The sequence below is a fragment of the Dicentrarchus labrax genome, unplaced genomic scaffold (genome assembly GCF_905237075.1).
Source record: "Dicentrarchus labrax unplaced genomic scaffold, dlabrax2021, whole genome shotgun sequence".
Lineage (NCBI taxonomy): Eukaryota > Metazoa > Chordata > Actinopteri > Moronidae > Dicentrarchus > Dicentrarchus labrax.
This window is the reverse complement of record NW_026136720.1, coordinates 7,138,934-7,159,379: the sequence shown is the minus strand read 5'-3', so window position 1 is coordinate 7,159,379 and position 20,446 is coordinate 7,138,934. Positions and strand designations below refer to the sequence as shown.

At 38.2% G+C, this 20,446-nt stretch overlaps 1 protein-coding gene across 7 annotated transcripts in view; it reads right to left on the bottom strand.

Moving 5' to 3' along the window:
- Nucleotides 1-17,787, bottom strand: part of ptprja (protein tyrosine phosphatase receptor type Ja) — a 49,812-nt gene extending 32,025 nt beyond the window's left edge. For all 7 annotated transcript variants that reach the window (XR_007881205.1, XR_007881207.1, XR_007881210.1 and 4 more), the window contains exons 1-5: nt 17,564-17,787; nt 2,359-2,380; nt 1,943-2,137; nt 1,480-1,740; nt 95-355 (exon numbers count right to left, since the gene is read on the bottom strand). Coding sequence is in view for 1 of the 7 variants with exons in the window: in XM_051381793.1 (XP_051237753.1) it covers nt 95-355; nt 1,480-1,740; nt 1,943-2,137; nt 2,359-2,380; nt 17,564-17,629 (805 nt within the window). In the remaining 6 variants the exon portion in view is untranslated. The remainder of the gene's footprint in view (nt 1-94; nt 356-1,479; nt 1,741-1,942; nt 2,138-2,358; nt 2,381-17,563) is intronic.
- Nucleotides 17,788-20,446: the final 2,659 nt, after the last annotated feature.

Below are 20,446 nucleotides of genomic sequence, written 5' to 3'. Positions count from 1 at the left end.
TTTATCTATGAGAAAGCACAGCAACAACGTCAGGGGAAAAAAGTTTAAACTTTAACTGACTACAATGCAGATAGCAAACTACTGCACATCTTACTTGTATACAGTGAAATTGTCTTTGCATCTCCTAAAGTCTCCTGATCTCCAGCCACTGTAATGACAGTGAAAGTGTACTGCTCTCCTGCAGTCAGCTCAGAGATGTTTATGTATGTGCTGATCACACTACGATTCTGATTTAAATATCCATCAGTCCACTGTACTCTATAGAAAGATCTCTTTCCCTCTGGTTCAGTCCAGTTCAGAAACACAGAGGATGTTGTGATTTCAGTGACAGGGAGATCCTTGACAGCTTCAGGCTCTGTGAGTGACAGAGGGGTAATATGCAAATAATGTTTTAAAGTTACACCATACTACGTCTCTTTTAATAATCTATTATACAGCTGCACATTATGGCCTGCCCTGTACTGGCAGGACAAATTTCACATCATGGCGATAAAAACTTTGACCAGAACTTCTTCCACGTTGCTTCCTCTGAATCTGAGGTTTGACAACTTGTTGAATTCTTCTTGACACAAAGTTATCTTGGGCTTTCCAACAGACACTGACCAGTGTTATTCTTTGACATGTAGAACAAACCCTCTGCTTCATTTGTTTTAACAAGACTAAGAGTCTATAGCCTTTCTTGTGGCTCTGTGGGGCTGTGCATTGAGCTGAATGCTAATGTCAGCATGCAGATATTCTCACAATGACAATGCAAACATAAACATTTTAAGCAGGTGACCTTGTTCACAATCTTAGTTTAGCATGTTAGCATGCTAACATTTACTAATTAGTATTAAACATAAAGCACAGTTCAGGCTGATGGGAATGTCTTTAATTTTGCAGGTATTTAGTCATAGACCAAATTATTGGACAAATTGGAATTTTGATATGATAGTGGCCCTAGACGAAAAGTCAGAGGATCATGAAAGTTAATGCAATTTATCCTGAAGGGGGCAATGAATATTTGTAGTACATTTTATAATAACTCCTCCACATGCTTTTGAGCCATTTCCCTCAAAACCAAATGCCAACATTACTATGATGCTAGAGGCAAAGGCAGGTTATCACCAATATAAGTAGTTTCATCTTCTCAAGACCATCAGTGTCTTTTCATGGCAACACATTAAGTAGTAAGATGTCTCAGTCTGGACCAAAGTGGTGGACGGACTGAAAGATCAACATTGCCGTGCCTGGAGCCGTGCCACTATCATGGCTAAAAATGACATATCCAACACTATCTGTGAAATTAAAGGAAATGCTTCTCAAATCTGTGCAACACTAAAGATCAATCTATCAACATTGTGCAGTGCTACAAAACCAGATCCAGAAACTACAGTACAGCTCAGAGGTAAAAGATGAAATCACTCCAGAGAGGTTTCTTCAACAGATTTTCTCAGCAGACTTCCTGACAGTATGAACCACATGTAAAGGCTTACTTACTTGCGTATTGAGTTACAGATGTACTCTGTCCTTCAGTAATGTTGTCATCTGCCACTGCAGTAACAGTTATTGTATACTGGACACCAGCAGTCAGGTTAGTAATATTTATATGTGTTTGAGACACATTGTCACTCTCCTTTACATTTCCATCAGTCCACTGTACTCTATAGAAAGATCTCTTTCCCTCTGGTTCAGTCCAGTTCAGAAAAACAGAGGATGTTGTGATTTCAGTGACATTGAGATTATTGACAGCTTCAGGCTCTGTGAGTGAGAGAAGAGAGTATTACCAGCACAGTATTATCATCTATTTGTATCTGAGATATATATATATAGGGTTTATTAATACTGACAGTCCTGTGCTGAATCTGCAGCAATGCTCCAGGTACTATGTTGTTCAGAGTCATTTAAGTAGACATGGTTACGGTCTGGAACATAAGTGATTAAACAAAGTTGACAGACTTACTCGTTGTGAAACTTTTGCAGCAGTTCAAACAGCCAAAGTTGATTTCATAGATTGCTCCAGGAGTCAAATTAGTTATTGAACCACTTCCAGAGGGGACGCCCTCAATGGATAAGTTGCAGTTTGGTGTAAGTTCAAATGTGACATTCGTTGTGGTTGTTGTTACATTTTCTGTTACATTGCTTTCACATTTAATAACTGAGGGGCAGAAGAAGAAAAACAAGAGAATTCAGCACAAATAGTTAAAAAAAATAATAATAATTTTACAGTGTTGACATATTGCCAGGAGTGATGTCTTTACAAGCTGTATATTAAACACAAAATACGGCACTGTGTGAGAAATTATATCCTTTTTAGTCTACAGAAATAAATCACCAAACATGTAAAAGACAAAATAAAGAAACAAAACTCGTACTTACGGGGACATTGTGCTTCAGAGATCTGTGCAGACGAGGACAGAGAAAAGCAAAGTCAGTCATCTTACACCAGCAGAGGTCAGCATTGAGTTTAAAAGCATCAACTAGAAACCCAACCACATGTTCAATGTCACAGGGCATCAGTAAATTTAGCTACAACTGATATTACAAGCCTGTACCCTGAACTTCTTCAGTTCCTTAAACACCAGCCTTTTGTACACCTGGGTCATAGATATAGGCACATATAGTATATTGTTATCTAGCCCTAGTTCTTTGTTAATTAATCTTTTTGACCAGTAAAATGTAGGTATACCAAGTCTAAACAAACTAGAATCAGCCTGTAAAAAATAACCATCTTGTGTAAGCTTTTCATTAGGAAATCTAAACTTCTAATACATAATAATAAACTCGTAATTCATCCAGCTATAAAGAGGAAAAATGGTTAAAGATTAGGTTGTAGTTTATTCATCAAGACACTCCCCTTTTCAGTGGTGGAAGCAAACAACAAAAGCTCAGTATATTGGGATAAAGTTCCATTGTAACTAATGGAAAGATAATGTTTGAGGGCCAGTTAATACAAACAAGGAAGTAAACTCTTTTACCGACCAGGTATTATCAGGGTGTAACCTTTCCCTCAGGTAAAGTTATGTGGGGAACTGCTATTAAAAACACTGTTCTTCCTCCATGTAAGATTACAGCTACAAACAATTGCTGATTACAGAAAACACCAATGTCACAAACTCAAGCATGTCGACACAAAACTCCAGCTCTGTATTTTTCACTTTGGTTATAATCTGTATCTCGGCATCAGGCCTCTGATTCCACATTACTTATTAGCCAAAACTTAAACAGCCCAGAGTCACTCACTGACATGTTGCCTTTCAGTCTGTTTACCATACAGCTAAACATTAAACGCATGGCATCATCGCTCAAACCTGCATCATTCTCTCCTCCACAAAGGTCACAGATAGGGTCAATCATTAACGCCGAACAATGACAGAAGAGGCTTTACTGCAATCCAGCATCACACAGTCTAATGAGGTTGTAAAATACTTTTAAATTAAATGCAATATGACAATATTTTTTTCAAGAGGAATGCCTTGTCTTCTACTGGAAACCAGTAACCTAACATCTGTTGGGCTGTACAGAGCACAATATTAAAGGCCAAAAGCAGTACTCGCTCAGTATGCGACTCGAGTCCAGTTGTGTTATTACCTGTCAACCATATTTTTAACATTAGAAACATTGCTTTGCACAGTCTCAAAAATTACCATAATGTCAAATGTTAATTTAAGTTAATTCAAATTATTCAAATCAGTCAAATCATTTGGTTGATAAAGAGTCAGATAGCCCAATGTGACCTCACAAACAGTCCAAAAAACCCCAAAGATATTTAATAACAATGTTTTAAAACAGAGAAAAGCAGCAAATCATTACAGAAATATTTGGTATTTTTTGCTGAAATATAAATGAATCAATTATTTTCTGAAAATAAACTAATTAATCAACAACTATCATAAAGACAAGATTTACTACACGCCTAATATGCTAATTAATTATAATAAGCAGCTGACTGTATATTTGTAATTCTAATGTTTTTAACAATTTGTCTTTCTTCTTTTCTTTTCATTGCTATGTAGGGACATTGGCAATATTGTCTTTGCAACTTTAAATTCGACATTTTACATAGAATAAATTAGAACGTAATAGACCTAACAACTCATGAATAGCCCGACCAGGAAACACAGAAAGAAAAGGTCTGTTCTGCATTCAACCTTACCCTTTGCATCAACCCATCCCTAGAGCCCGCAACCTCTGCTTATCTTTTCTTTTTCTATTCATAACATCGACCCTTCCCTTCCTTCCACTCCTCTGGGACTCTATTCTTCTTTCTGAAGTACAACGCTGCCACACAGTGGCACATAATGCGTTTAAGAGTTCAGTACTCTTTGAGGGTCTGGTAAAAGGTGTTAACGTGTGTATTAGAAGGTCAGAAATATAACATTTACTGTCTGTCATCATCAGCACAAGTATGACATTCATTTTAGTGAAATATAATTCATATGTATGTGTTTTATCTTTAGCAAAAGTCAGCATTTGAAGTATTCAAAGTCTTCTTGAAACCTCAAACATAGCCAGCCAACTATTTGAATCCGGTATGAAAATAATCCTGTCACTTCGAGTGAATTTTGTACATTAACAGGAAAAACAGCCTTTATGAGGAAGTATGACTATACTTCTGCTGTTTGTGCTAGGTGTTAGCATGGCTGAACTTCACACAAACGCCCTGTCAGGGAGAGTGTGAATAGGGGTTAGACCATTTCTCGCATATAGTTCTCAAAAATGTATTTATATTTAAATAAAGATATTATTATAAATCATGCAATACACTGAATAGATTCAATAAGGGAAGTAAAAGGATTTGAATGACTGAATGACTGAATTCAATGCTAGATTAAGAACCTAACAAAGTGCTTTACAGTGAAGAGAAAAAGCAAATGCTATGAAAACCTCACCTGTCTTTATCAAACTTTAAAAAAGCTACTTTTTAACTCTTTTCGCTCTTTGCTAATTCACACATTGTCAACGTTTTTGTTTCTTTGTGGCATTTTCCACTACATTTGACTGTGGGTGAAGACACTGAGTGAACAGAGACAAACATTGCCGAAAATCTGCGAAATGTACAGCTGAGTGAAGAGTGACCACCCCGGAGAGCAAGAACAGTGCAGTTTGGGCTAAAATTAGGCTGTGGAGAACTATATTTAGTCACTTAAACCCATTTTAACATAAAGAACAAGACTTTCAATTTTATTTATTGTCAACAAATCCACTAAACAGACCAAAACCAACAATTAACTAATCCTACCAACAAGTATTTCCTGTGTGGCCAAAGCCTGATATATCTTCCTCTGTGTTATAGTAAGGCTGCAAGATATGGCCAAAGAAGAATCATCAGCACATAGTTATCACAGATTGCGATATGATTCACAATTGAATGGTAAATGTACTTACATAATGCCTATCTACTCTCCAGACGAAGCACTTTACACTACATGCCACATTCACACACATTGCATATGCTGATGGTGAAGGCCATCACAGGAAGAAATGAGTTTGTTCACATACACACGCAGCATCGGGAGGAATTTGGGGTTCAGTGTTTTGCAAAAGGAAACTTAAACATACAGCAGGAGGAGCCGGGGATCGAACCACCAACCTTCTGATTAGTGGATGACCCACTCTACCTCCCCTGCCCCCAATTAGTAGAAATTATCATTTTTGCATTCACAATTTAAATTTTCTTTGAAAATCAATATTAAATGGGGTTGCACCAGTTTAGAAACAAAAACATATGTTTGAATATAAAATTATAACTACCTGGTTTCTATTTACTGAATTGGATTTAAGGAATGTGAAGCTCTTTGTGTCAGACTGTTACAGTTGGAAACAACTGGCTAAAGCAAGTTGCTGCTGGACTTCAAAAACAGGACACATTCAAATGATGAAATGGCTGTGATTTTAACTGAGTGTCCGTATGAGGTCATTTGCCTTTATGAACCCACAGAAAATAGCTTGGCGCTGCTCCAGCTTTTAGCCTCTTTTAGCACTACCACTGAGAATCACAAAAGTCACACATTTTTAAATCTTACACATATATGGTTAACATAAATTGTTATCTTCTTTTTTTCTCTTTAAACATGGCCTGTTTAATCACATTTAGTTCTAATCTGTATTGTTATTGGTTGAATGAGGTTATGTTGCTGTCAAAGAGTGGAGTGGATCAAACATTAAAAGTCAGCTGGATCTTTTTTTGTTATTGGTAAGCAGTTAACTAGGTATATAACAAAAGGTACTTTTACCTTTTAACCTGCAGCTTAAGCCAACATGAAATGTGAACAGCTAAAATGTCATGACAGCTGAAATCCATTTGTTGATGAAGATCATATGATATCATCAAAAGCTCCTGAACCTCTACCTATAGGACCTTGAGTCCTGCTGTTTCCGAGGTCAACAATCGTGTCTAAACCTCGACAAACATATAATTAGTATTTAGTAGGTGTACATATTTAGTTCTATTTAAAAGCTATTTAAAAGATATAAAACTATTTAAAAGATATAAAACTGCTCGTTGTCAGAGCAGAATCTGACTAAACTAAACCTCTTCAAGCTCCACAAGAACATGGTAAAGGTCACATACCAGAATGTGAAAGCTGGATCTTAATACTATGACAATCTCATGTTTTCATACAAATATTCATGTTAAAACTGACCTGCGGGGCTGTGACTTCTCTGAGTTCTCAAACGTTTTATTTCCCTTGGCGCGCCTCCTAAGTATCACTTATTTTCTCCTGACTAAATAAACAAAACAACGTCTCAAGCCATTATGCCTTGGCACTGACTCAGAGAGCAGAAATAAACCCAAGCTCAAAGTCCCATTTGGGAAATACTGCCCTAGAAATACTGAAGTTCAAATAATGGACGTCATTTTTTTTCAAAGGATCCACTGGGACTCAACTCCACCCATCTGTACATCCTCCCTCCGTGCTTTAGCCCTCAGCTCTATAGTCTCAGTCTCATGCTTTTAAAGGACCTTATAGGATCACTTATTCATTAACATTTCTACACTTAATATGTCTCACGTATATGTTGGTGTTTGTGTAAAATCACTTATAATAGCAGCTTATTATTCTACTGAAGCCACTAAACGAAAAAGCTTGTTGTTAGCCCACATGGCTCAAAGTCTGAAGATATACAGTTCTTAGAAGCTCTCCAGGGTCTTGTAACCACTCGAGGAGTGATATTTAATGTTCATTGTGAAGCATACTTGGCTGGGACTCTTTGACCCTTTTGCCCTGTGTACTGTATCTGTGCCCTTTGACTGGGCCCGTCTACGGGAGGAGGAGGAGGAGGAGGAAATGGCTGTACTGACCACTATATAAACATTACATCAACCCTAAAGGCAGCCAGCCTGCCACTCTTTGATTCCTTTTTCATTCCTAACAGTCTGCCTTTGCTGCTCGCCTCCTGATAACGCCCCAGTTCCTTCCTCCGTAATAACACTCAGACCCAAAAACAATTAAGAAATCACCGTAAAAGCTGTTTGCTCAGTGATCAGCCTATTTAACCTTAGCTCCTCATAATCTGATAACTTGGAACAAAAACATAAAGAAAAAAAGAAATGCACAATACTTAATTTCCGCCTCTTGAATTACGCAAAGTTGCATAAGGAGGAGGAGTTGCTGGCGGTGCCCTTGTTGACTTGCTGAGTGGAGAAAGTGGATTCCTCTACAGCAGGCATTTCAGCAAAATCATGTTATTTGACTAAAACCAAAACACTGATCTGTGTGTGTGGGTCCGTGTGTGTGTGTGTGTGTGTGTGTGTGTGTGTGTGTGTGTGTGTGTGTGTGTGTGTGTGCAAGAAATGAGGTAAAGTTGTTGATAGTCAGTTTTTGCTTTATTGATTTTTCCTTTCACTCTTCTACCTTTTCTGCTTTTGAAGTAGCGTTTTTTTCAACTGTCCAGTGCAGTTCTCTCGCTGTGTTTATGTGTCACTGTCTCCTATCATCGACTTGTTTGTCGTACCTATCAGCACGAGAGAAAGATATCCATATATTTTTTTATCTTAGCTGCAACAGGTAACCTGGCTGTGTGGCACAGGCAGTGTGTTTTTTTGTTTTTTTTTACCCATGTAACAGCTGGAAATACTTGAATCCTGCATACTTGTAATGTGTAAGTAGTGGAGTCAAACAAAGCACTGTGTGTTTGTTTTGGGGTCAGTAGCTGTTGCAATATATCAGGACAAATTACGACTATTTCCAAATAAAGCCTCTACACATTAAAGAGAATGGTGGAGCTGGCGCCCCATGTGCCGAGGCTGAGTCCTTGCTGCAGCGGCCCAGGGTTCGGGTCCGACCTGCGGCCCTTTGCTGCGTGTCATCCCTTCTCTCTGCCCCCTTTCCTGTCTGTCTTCAGCTGTCACTATCAAGTAAAGGCAACAAAAGCCCCCCCAGAAAATACTTCTCAGTGTTCATTTATAGAATTGGTTGACAATGTAGCCTTTATGTTAGATTAAACTTAAATATTCTTTAATAAAGTTATTCTTTTAAGAAAACAGCCTTTTTAGTACCTTTGCTGCACTATGTTGGCCACCATATTGGTAATCGATGAATTTTCCCATCACGGTATCAGTCTCAGTTTTCAGCTTTAAAGACCGTGTGTGTGTGTGTGTGTATCTGTGTGTGTGTGTGTGTGTGTGTGTGTATGTGTGTGTGTGTGTTTGTGAAAGGCACATCACAAGCCAGATCCGCTCCATTACGTATGATGTGTGGTGAGATTTGTGAAAGTTGCAATTCTCACTTTCTTCTGTCAGCCTCTAATGAATTGGCAGCTTGTTCTCTATTTAAAGTTCATTGCCTCCGTAGTTGTGAGCAACCTACTCATTGTTTCTGTTCTAACATAACTTCCTGCCACTTCCGGAGCCCACCCAGAGACCCCTGATAACACATCTGAACATAACATAAAGGACCTTTAAGTTGAGCATTACGCTGTGCCTCATAGCTGCAGCTCATTAAGGTCAAATAAAGAAAGAGAGCCACACGACATTGGCTAATAAATCAACGCTTGTCTCTCTTAAAGTGCGCTAGGTTCACATAAAGCCATCTTAGAGCATACAGACTGTTACTGTTCATTCCTCTGTAGTGTGCCATATGTAATTCTCTCATACCAATTTATACCTTTCAATTATATCACCCTAAATGGTGTTTGAAATTGGTATTAAAGTTTGTTGTTTGCACATGAATGAATGATTCTGCCATGCAAGGTTATGAGCAGTTGACACCACAGAGCACTCCACTTAAAGGAGCAGTTCACCCAAATTACAGAAACATTTTCCCATTACCCTCTAGTTATTAGTACTTTATATAGTATATTGATGAAAAAAGGCCCAGAACATAACTTATTTTACCTTTAAATTCAATGCAACAATGCATGGGTCAAACTTTGGATTCCCTTAATGATCTGCACATTGAACCTACACTTTTATTTTGATACTAATATACAAAGATGCTGCTTATAACTCTGATTTTGATGAAATATGAGTATCATACATACATCGTACAAGGTCATTTACGTCCTGAGTTACCTATTTAATTGTAGGACTGATAGACTGTATAACTATACACATGTAATCAGTACGTAAAAGACATTTTTAATTATTTTTTTCTGATGCTTGGTCTACATGCCGACGATCCCTTTAGGTGTCTGCCTTTTATACATTTGTATTCTTTATAGTATTTCATATAGCATTTGAGAGTGATACCATTTCTGTGAGAATACAAATGGTTCAAAACTCTGCAGGAGAAATTCGATATTACCATCCTCCTGTGGAATACTATAGGAACATGAATCATAAAGAAAAGATGCCAAAAGCCATGTCTATAAATATCCACTGCCTGAAAAAAACTCCCTGCACATGACGGCTTTAGCTATGAGAGTGTTTGTCTCCAGGTACAGTATCAGCCTCCCACACCATAGTGCTGCTGCTGCTATCACGGGCCACATCAGAGACTATGCAAATGAGTGACGTGGTATTTACTGTCCCCATCGCTATGCAGCGCCGTGCAGAGTGCTGAACTGCTGGCTGTAGATACCCATCTCAGTACAATGCACTTGCCATTAGAGCTTCCTCTTAATTCTGCTGGCCATGCAACAGGAGGAAAATGTGCATGAATGTAGACGTACCCACACCCACAGTGTCTGGACACAGAGGGCTAGGCCAACACACTGAGGGTGTGATCAGCAGGATGTTTAAAATGTGTTAAAGTAGAGCGTGGGGTGTGATGTGCGTTGTAGGGAAAGGAAAAGCATTTAAAGCCTATAGGGTTTGTATGAGTGACTGCCTTCTTTGCGCTGTATTACAGGGTGTAATTACTGCCTTTAAATGATCAAAGAATAACTGACTATACATGTCCTTTCCCTTTTTAAATCTACTCTGAAGAACAATGCACGCTGGGATAGGCTCCTACCCCATGTGAGCCTTTACAGTATGATCAGTTCCATCCTGAAGGGAACGTGAATATCTCTATCACATTTCATGGCAATCCGTCCAATAGTTGTTGAGGAATTTCACTAAAAAACAACCTGCTGGTGGCAAAGTCTCCAAAGTCATTAGGATTCATCCTGCTTGTCAGTAAGTGAACGCATCACTGTTCATACCACTGTAGAGTCTGTGTGCTGCCAGTCCCAGCTGTTCTGTTCACATCATCGACACATCAACACCTAGTTATAAAAGATGGCCGGCCTCCACTTCCTCCCACCGTACAATAATCTAGCCAAAATATCCCAGATAAGGCGACTCGGCGCTGCGTTGTGTTGCAAAAAAAACCAAACTCAAACACACCATTCACACGGATAAGAGAGAAAAGAAATAAATACACAAAGCGAGACAAGAGAAGAGGCCGAATCTCCAGGAGGACAAAGATCCAGATCCAGATCATCTGAGGCGTGTGCAGCCAAAAGAGAGAGAGGTCCCAGATAGCTCAGAAAGTGGTTTATAGCTCAGCATCCTATTGTTTATGACTGAGTTATCACATAATCATTGTTTTTGAGGCTTCTGTGGTTATAAACTTTCAACAAGGAAGTAACTGTCTTGTGTGAATTACAGCATAGCTGAGGTCAATGAGGGGTCTTTTGAAAACTTGTTTAAGATCCAGTTGTACATGTACGGAATACTTCTACATTGTCATCCTAACAGCTATGCTTTTTAGTCACATTTAGTCAAGTGAATTTATTAAAACCAGACATTTTAACACCTGGTTGTTATTGTGTAACCTTATAAAACCTCATCAAACTGCCACTGATTGCCTGTAATATGGTCATTATGGTTTGTACTAATGCGGCACTACAAATCTCACTTGAAGCCCTCTAGCACTCAATCTGGAGTGATAGAGAGACAAGTGAAATAATAATTTTTCGTCCCGATTGCAGCCTTTCCTGGCCATGACTCATTTAGAGGCCAGTGGTAAAATGATAGCTATCTGCTGACAATAAGGCCTTTGAGGACCAGAGAGGAGCCTGTGTCTCATTTACATGGACTGGGGAACTGTGACTCTTTGTAATTCCTCTTGTACATGCTGAGCTTCCAGTCGCAGTCCTGGTCGAAGGCAGCATGTTTGGGGTTGTTAATTTGAAACTGGACTGTCTTACAGACTGGTATGGTCTGGAGTGGGTGGAGGGTGCAGCATTCCTCAATGAAAACTTGACTTGTGACTTTTACACTTCAGATCAACAATAAGATGCAAGACACAAGAAGGCTTATGCTTTCCAATTTTTGGATACGGGGAGAAGAATACATTTTTGAGAGAGATACTTGTGTTCGGATGCACATCACACGTCATCGCACGTCAGCCACATTTTATGCTGGTGCAAGGCATTAGAATAACGGCTAGCCAGAAGGACAGTGTTCATTAGTCCGTAGCCACAGACGGGCCAGTTCTTGTAAGTGTTAGAAAACGTCACATTTCTTTGTTCCAAGATTCCCACTGATAGCAACGTCACCATTCTCTCCACTCTCTGAGGAGCAGAGCTATTATAGTTTTCTATTTTTTGTATTAGTTTTTATTTATTTAAAAAAAAATAAAAAATGTATTCCATATTTTACTTGTTTCATTTCAGTTTTTATTGCTGAAAAATGTTTTGTTTTAGCCAGTATGTGAACTATACCATTTTCTTTCTTATTTTTTTTTTTTTTTAAAGGGGGGTTAGTTGCAAACAAACATTCATAGCTACAATCACGTAGGCCTACTTGCTTTGTGTCAGCACATTTGATATATAATAATCAGTTAATGGCATACATACATCAATAATAGCCTCATTTTATGCATTATCCAAGATGATAAAAATAGAATTGCATGGTACAAATAACATATTGTCGATGTTTTAGAAACAACAGACAAAAGGGATTTTTCCCCTGTAGCTTGGACCCTGGTTTTATGAAGTTTTAGTTTGTTTTTTTAAATTATAACATAGGGTGTATTACAATACAGATAGACATCCCAGTCTCAATTAACACGTGCACCAATGCCTCTTTAGGGCATCATTATTAAACTGACACTGTTTCATAACCAGGTAAAAAACTCCCTGTAGGACGTTCAATTATATAACCTTGATGAAGAAGCCGCGACAGAAGCGGATAGAGCAGATGGAAACAGAGAATTGCTTGATACTAAAACTCATGCAAAGTGTTGTACTTTTCCTGGGTCATTAATGGGTGAGTGTCTAGCTGTGACTTAGCACGCACGCTCTCTAGACTGCGCACCAACAACCACGTAAAAGAGTTAGCCCCAATTTTTTATCCTGTTTCAGACTGATTCTCAGACTTGATGTCCAGAAATATCCCATGCTCAATACAAGAAATACATGTGCCGTATATTAACCACTGAATGGATGATTATTTTAAGAAAAGCTGTGTTTTAAAAGGACAGAATCATTAAAGGAGTCAGAACTGAAAATCTAATTATGCATTAAGATGTTAATGTACCAGTTCTGTTTAATTTAGAGTTAAATATACATTTGATAAGAAACACATATATATCAAACTTTAATTGCCCCCATAGGGACAACGGATCCAGCAGGGAATAGATAGAAAAATATGGAATAATATTGAATATGCGATTAAAGAGTTAAACAATTAAACCAGTAAATCAAATAATATAAATAATTGTGTGGTCCATACACACCCTTCGTCCATCTGCATAGGTGTTTTCAATTATTTTGCCTAATTATACCTCTTCAGATATTCCTATCACATATTGCATCATCAGCTCCACCTAATTACAGCTAGTCTAATTATCCTGAATACTGCAGGTGAAAAACACCTGTGTGGGCGTGTGCGGGGGGCTTATGTGTGCACGAACTGGACTTTCAAGCTGTGTGGGGCTGTATAGAAGAGAGATGTACCGTACTGTTGTATCTGACAGATCAGCTGGAGCTGGGTGAGACTGATCAACCCCAACAGGTTTGAGCAGGCTTGGAACAAGCGGTAGAGTCTGCATATGAGATACAGAAACTACAACACTTTTAAAGGAGAACTGTGTTTCACGCTGTTGACTGTTTAAAAAGAAGAGATCGGAAAATGTCAATATGTAAAAATTTTCCTTTCAGGGAAGCATACTGTTTCACTTTTTTTATACTGTAACTTCCTTTATGCTGTTTTTGGAATTTACATTGCTTTTAATCTGACTGCTAGAAACTAAATCTAACATTTGACGCATTCTGACGACATCCTCTCTGACTTTTGTTTCCATGACCTGACAGGAGCACAAAATAAGCACCGGATGATGGTGTGCCCCATCAACGGAAGGTGTGACGGACCCTCTGAACGAGTAAAGTATGTTAAAATGAGAGCTGCGAGGACAGAGGACACGTAAAGGCTGCGAGGGGAGAAAAGATTAAGTGAATTTTAATGAAGTGAAGTGAAAAATCTATAAAGAAAGTGAGAATAAGAATAGAAATCACAACAAGTTTTGTCCTTTTGAACTGTTGTGTTGGTCAGCATCAACATCAACAACATTTGACCACTAGATCATATCTCAAAATGCCTCTCCCTCTCTCTTACTCTCTTGTGGCCACATTGGATAAATTATTTCAGTATTTAAGTCTGTAATGTAACGTGCATTTGTTTTATTTTTTTAAGTTTCAAATGTGTTTTTTTTCCCCCCGTGACAATTCCTTGACACATTTCCAACAATCAGAACATACAGGGATTAAAAGTCATCAGAAACAGACAGACCATAGTTAAACAATATACTGGAGGGCAGATTACAAGTGTCCAAAACCTACAAAGGAGACAATCAGGCCTCTAATCTTTGATTTCATTAAATTACAAGATGCTGAAGTTTTGCCACTAAACGAGAAAGTCCAGACTGACGCGTCTCTTAACTTTGGGTGAAATCATTTCAGATCGTAGCTTTAGGCTCAATGAAATTTTTAGTGAGAACAACACTTGATTCTTTGTCTTACAATTAGCAACTTTTATCAACAATCCCTGAAAATAGGTTTTCAACAAAATGAAAATTATCTTTAGGACTGACGCACACAGTTCCAGCCAACCTGTCTTTCTCTGTACAGTATTCAGACCGTGTTGGTGGCAGCTTCACATTTGCATGTGTATCATGCAGCCTGTGTTCCTCCCTGATCACGGTGTACTCTTCATAGAAGTTGACTACATTCACGGGCCTATTGTACAGTAGCTTTACTTCCTTATTCAAACCAATTCAGCTCTTATGTCATTTTAGTATCTGAGCATCTGTGTGTTTTACATGCTGCACACCATAAATGACCAATTTAAGAACTAATAAGATCAATTAGTCTCGACTATAATGGGCTTCTTAATATCTTTTTCTGGAGATTTTTACTTTCCATCGTGATTTTTTTAATCAAATTAATATTTATAAGGTCAAAAATGAACTTTTATACTAAACAAAAAAGAATTATTGTTATTTCAATCCTTCAATAAGATATTTTGCAACTGTGTGTGTAATTCGTAGTTACTTAGGTTTGGAATCAACACAAAATGAAAGTTCCTTGTATCTGCCTTAAGTATGTAGCCTATCATTTAAGTGAACTTGTCATGCTTCACTTTCTATAAACTACACAGAACATGGTTGGACAAACCACTAGGTACTTAAAAAAAATTATTCCCCTGACTAGCCTGGCAAAGCGCAGATGAAAGGCTGCATGTTCAGAAAACTCTTCTAAATAACTCTGATAGAGTCATAGAGGCACAAGATGGCTTAAATTCTCACCTATTATTTTACTGGCAGTTCAACTAAATTGAACTTTGAGACCCAAAACTGCTGACCTGAAGATGTGTCGAGCATCAAACAGGAAGAGTATTGAATATTACTGGTGCTGAATTAGACTGCAAGGAAGAATGGAGAATTCCATTTTATATAACTGGGAGTTATATTATTGTACACTTTGATTAAATATCTGAGATATCTGAAAATATGTGGATACCACGTTATACTGTAAAATCTAAAGTGTGTATTTAGATATTCTATTTTCTGAGTTAAATGACTGCGTCACAGCCTAAATGATAAAGCTTCTCCGTATGACGTGAAGACACGAAATCATTAACTTACATAAGTACATTATCAATAAGTCCTCAGACCTAAAAGCTTCTAAAATGATGCATTTATGCTGAAGTTCTGGTTAAGGTGTGACGAATGGTTAAAGGAAGCTGTCACTGACTGCTGGCAGGAGAAGTTGCTCGAAGTGCAGTCTCAGGTGTCAAAAGTCACACATTGTGAGCATAAATATCCACCCAAACCTCCACCCTCAGAGGTTTTGCGGTAAAAAAAAAAAAAAAAAAAAAAGTTACACCATTTCTTCCACTTCTTTTTTTTAATTTTAGAACCGCAAGAAGCCGCTTGTCGAAATGAAGTATTGTGGTCTTCTTTATTTGTAGTGTGAGGAGGTTCTCCACAATTTTATTAATGTTATCAGGAAATCCATCTAGACTATTTACTAGAGATTTAACTTCTTGAATATCATTTTCTAAGGTTATTTGTTTAAAAAAGCAGCTTTACCTTTGAAGAGTCATATCGGTACAACATTTAAGTCTATTTTATTTATTCCAGCTCAAATATTCACAATATAAATCACCATATCGGTAATCTGTGAATCTTCCCTCTAAAATCAGTATCACATCGGTACCTAAAACCCATATTGGTCAGGCTCCACTACTGATAAAAGAACTTGCATGGATCCAGTTCTCCAGATTGATATCTGCGCCAATAATGACCTTAATGTGACCAATTTAAAACAGTGAGACTATCCACCCAATCAGGTGAACAGGGTTTAAAGAAAAGCAATCGCAGGTAATGGGAGAGAAAGCTTCTTGGCAGTAAAAAAAAGTTCTTTATCAGCTGTGGTGTTAAAGCCCGGGATCAACTATTTGGCAGCACCAGGCTTCATAAAGAACACCTCTGATTATCAGAAAGGACTTTTTGAACTTTAGAAACTTTCATTAGAACCTTTCATTGCAATAATCAATACAATCAAATATAATTCCACTAATTTAAAATAATCAGAGGTTCAGGACACACCACTCTCTGTCTGCTGTATTGGATTGCTCCATCAGACTGTAGTTAATAAAACTGGTAAGATAGTTCAGAGTTGTGGCTACTGGAGTGACAGGGACACTGAGCTGCACCTCATTCCATTCCTGACCCCTTTGTGTTGGCCACACACATCCTCACATGCCATTCTCAACCTCTCTCACCCTTTCTTTCTCTCCAGAAAGACCAGTGGGACAAGGACAGGTGGGTCTACCGCGGCTGGATGTTCTGTTATGCAAGCTTTGTACAGGTCGGGTCACTGGATACTGACCTGTGCAGTCCTGAATAAATAACTATAAAAAAATATTCCAAATATGAAGTATCTCATCAGAGGGTTTTTCACTAAGTAATAACCTGCAGACTCAGTCTTGCCTCCCTCATCTCTCTAACCAGAATTAAAGTTTGAAAAGCTTTTATTACAAAATGCTCTTGCTATAATGCATAATTAATGTTGTCAGTTAACTTATGTTCATGTAACCCCTGTGGTTGAAATGAGCTCTCATCCTTTATTATCTGTATTTATTCTTTTGTAATATTTTGGATTATGTAATTATGTTGTTTGGCCAGGTCTCCACTGAGATAATATCTCCACAGTTTTTTTGTTTGTTTGTTTGTTTTTACCTGGTTAAATACAGTGCCTACTTTAATTATTACATAAGAATTAGAAAAAAATGCACAAATATGCCTCACATCGTTAGACTTAATATATTCTCACGATATCTTCCAATAAACAGCCCACCATTGTTAAAACTTTCCAGCTGAAGGTCGGCTGACATAAATTTGAATTAAAACTCTCAAAAGACTCATCTTTTCTTCTCTGCCACCAAAAAACCTTCTTTTCCAGACACCAGAATGTAATAAATTACTGATTACTCATAAACTTTTCCTCCAAACTCTGCTGCAGCTCCAGAGGAGAGAGAAACGGACCGTCCCAGCACATCGGCTATACCTGCGCAACAGGTGCAGTCCCAGCCGTGTGATACACAAACTGATCATCATCCAAACATTTGTTGTTTTTTCCTCATGATCCAAAACAACTCTTGGGTTCATTCTGTGCAAGATGTTGAACGCAATGAAAGCCTTTTTACCTTGAGCAGAGCGCTGAAGAGCAGCAGAGTCCACAGAGAGACGCCGGAGCGCAGCAGTGGCTTCATGATGCCGCACACTCGGGGTGGAAGAAAAGATTCAGATGACTTTTCTACCACTTGAGTGCTTTCATGTCCAAACTTATTTCTTGAAAAAGACACAAAAAAAACTACAACCCTTGACTTTCTTTTCTCCCTCCTAACGCGCTTTGACAAACTATCGCTACATCAGGAGAATTAAAAGTCGGGTTGAGGAGGGGGGGGGGGACTTTTTCCTCCTAGCTGTTAAGGGGGGAGGAGCCGTGGCCAGTTCTCGTCACTCGGGGAAGTTTTTTGACGGCCACTCCTCTCATCATCATCATCATCAGGCCGTCTGCACGGTCATGCAGAAATGAATGTCCTCCCACATTCTTGCCTTTAAACTTGGAGGAAAAGCTTCAGTTGAGTTACTGGCCAAGTTTTACTGTCACAAACAAGTGATGTTAGGGGATGAGCAGGAGCGTAGCAAAGGGGACTATGGGCTCTTATCCCGGAGGAGGGATGGCACCCGGAAAGACTCTTACCTAACACAAATATTGAAAGAAAAACATCTGTAAAAATTATTAAGATAACTTATCACACAGAAGTTATTTTAGTGTTTAAAAAGAAAAATGCTCCTAAAACCATTTTAAAAGAGTTACAGCTGCGACTGATGATTGCTTTTTTGAACAGGTTATTTGATTATACAATGACAAATATGGCCATCACATGTTCTCAGAACCCAAAGCAGCATCTTGTTTTATCAGACCAACCATCCAAACCCAAAAGAGATTCCGTTTTTACACTGATTTGAAAGATTTGAGCCAGAGCAGAGGTAGCATTTTTGCTTGATAAATTATTTGTTAATAATTGATTATGAAAATCCTATTTTTTTGTCAAACAACTAATCGATGAATCAAAATGGTAAAGAAAGATGCTGTGCTGTCACAAAGATTACTGGTAACATGAATTATATGACACATGTCGGCTACGTCTACTGAGCCACCACTAAATATATATACTTCCACCAAAAACCATCATATTCTTCTACAGTTTACAGTGTTAATGATCAGTCCCAATGCCCAACCTCATTACTTGAGTCAGTAATACAGGCTACATACTGTATATTACACGTTCATGTCACCTGATGTTGTACTATAAGCTCTGCTGCAGCCTGAACCTGCAGACATTCACACAGGTGTTTTCATTTAGTTAAGGTTTATTAGGCCTCTTTTTTAGGACTGTGTATGTATACAGATCGTGCCCTAACTCTTCTGGTAGTTTTGTCGCACCTCTTATACACAGCATATTACTCCTCAGTAAACAGCAGCGTAAGGAATTTATGTGGACCATCTTCGATGTCGAGTGCGTGTTATGCTGCCTCCAAAAGGGGTTACCGGGGTCACGAGAAGTCCGTATGAACGCCCCTCTCTTGTGGTATTCACAACCTCTGAAGTGGCGATTTTCTGAAAGCTCTGAGTTCACAAGTTACACGACTTCCCATGTCGCAACCACGAGCTCCATTTGAAGGCAGCATTATCTTGGCACAGGGGGCTGGAGGTGTGGGGAAGTGGCTAGACTCTACCAAAAGCAGAGATATGCTATTATGCTAACTCAAAGTCATACTTGGATGTTGCACTTTCTCTGTTGGGTTGCTAATGTTTCCCACTGGGAAGCTATAATTCAGGATATCTGACAGGACTTCTGGAGAGTTGCATCCTACACGTGTTACACATGGAAAATGTGATATGTGGCTGTGGAGTAATGAGTACTGTAACTATTTACTTTTGCTGTGGTGTTTAATACGTTGACTTTTATAGAATGTAATATGTAATGAGTTTTCAAGTAACCTGCCCAATAGTGTTATTATTTAAGTAAAAGGAGTTTGGTGACTTCTCCATCCAACTTTAAGATGTGATAATGTAATCAAATGTTTTCCGTTCCTAAATTAAAGAAGCAGCCCGAGAAAGTAGTCAAATATGTCATAACCTTATCTGTGCATTGAAGAGGATTAATTTTATTCATCTACAAATTGCTGGATTTTATTCCTGGTTGTTGGTTTTCAACTAATCCAACAGTTGTCGTAGTGTGTTTTAGTTTTGTGTCAGTGGTATTTGTATATATTTTATCATAAACTTTTTTCACAATAAGAGTAATGTTAATAGAGTATAAATAAATTAGCAGTGTACACTGCAAGAGAACACAGCATATAAAACCATTGGAGCTGGACAGTGGGGAAATTATGCAAAGGATACTGCAGCGTACAGTTCTGTAGAAATTTTGTCAGAGGTCAGGCTCAACTGCAGAACAGTCGTCCTGGAGCTGGTAAAGATTCAGTTTTCTGCTAAAGGACTAAAAAAGACCCATCATTTTGAACCTGATCTGTTACACTTCTGCACTTCCTCTCTGTTCATTGAAGAATCAGTAATAAAATAAAATATGGCAGTGTGCATGATAAGGGCTCGTCATGTTAGGTTTATTTATAGAGCATTTTTATCAAGCTTTGTCACAGAGTGCTGTACAGGAAACAGCAAATAACACACAGCTCTTTTGCATGGCTGGCTGTAAAAACAGCAAACAATCCACCTTATTACAACATGTAGAAGAATACCATTTGGATACATTCTGGTGATGTTTCAGGGCTAATAATTAACATCTGATGGAATGCAAATATGTAATAAACTATGGTGTATACTCCAAATTCAAGCTTTATAACGTTCCATATGCAAAGGCTTTTATTAGTGGGTCATTTGCTCAATCACCATTGTGTTACCTCGGCAATAGTGACTTAAAAGGCAGTTGTAAATCTTCGAGATTATTACTTTAACTCTGTTTGTAAGGTTTTTGTTTGTTTTATTCATGTTTAAG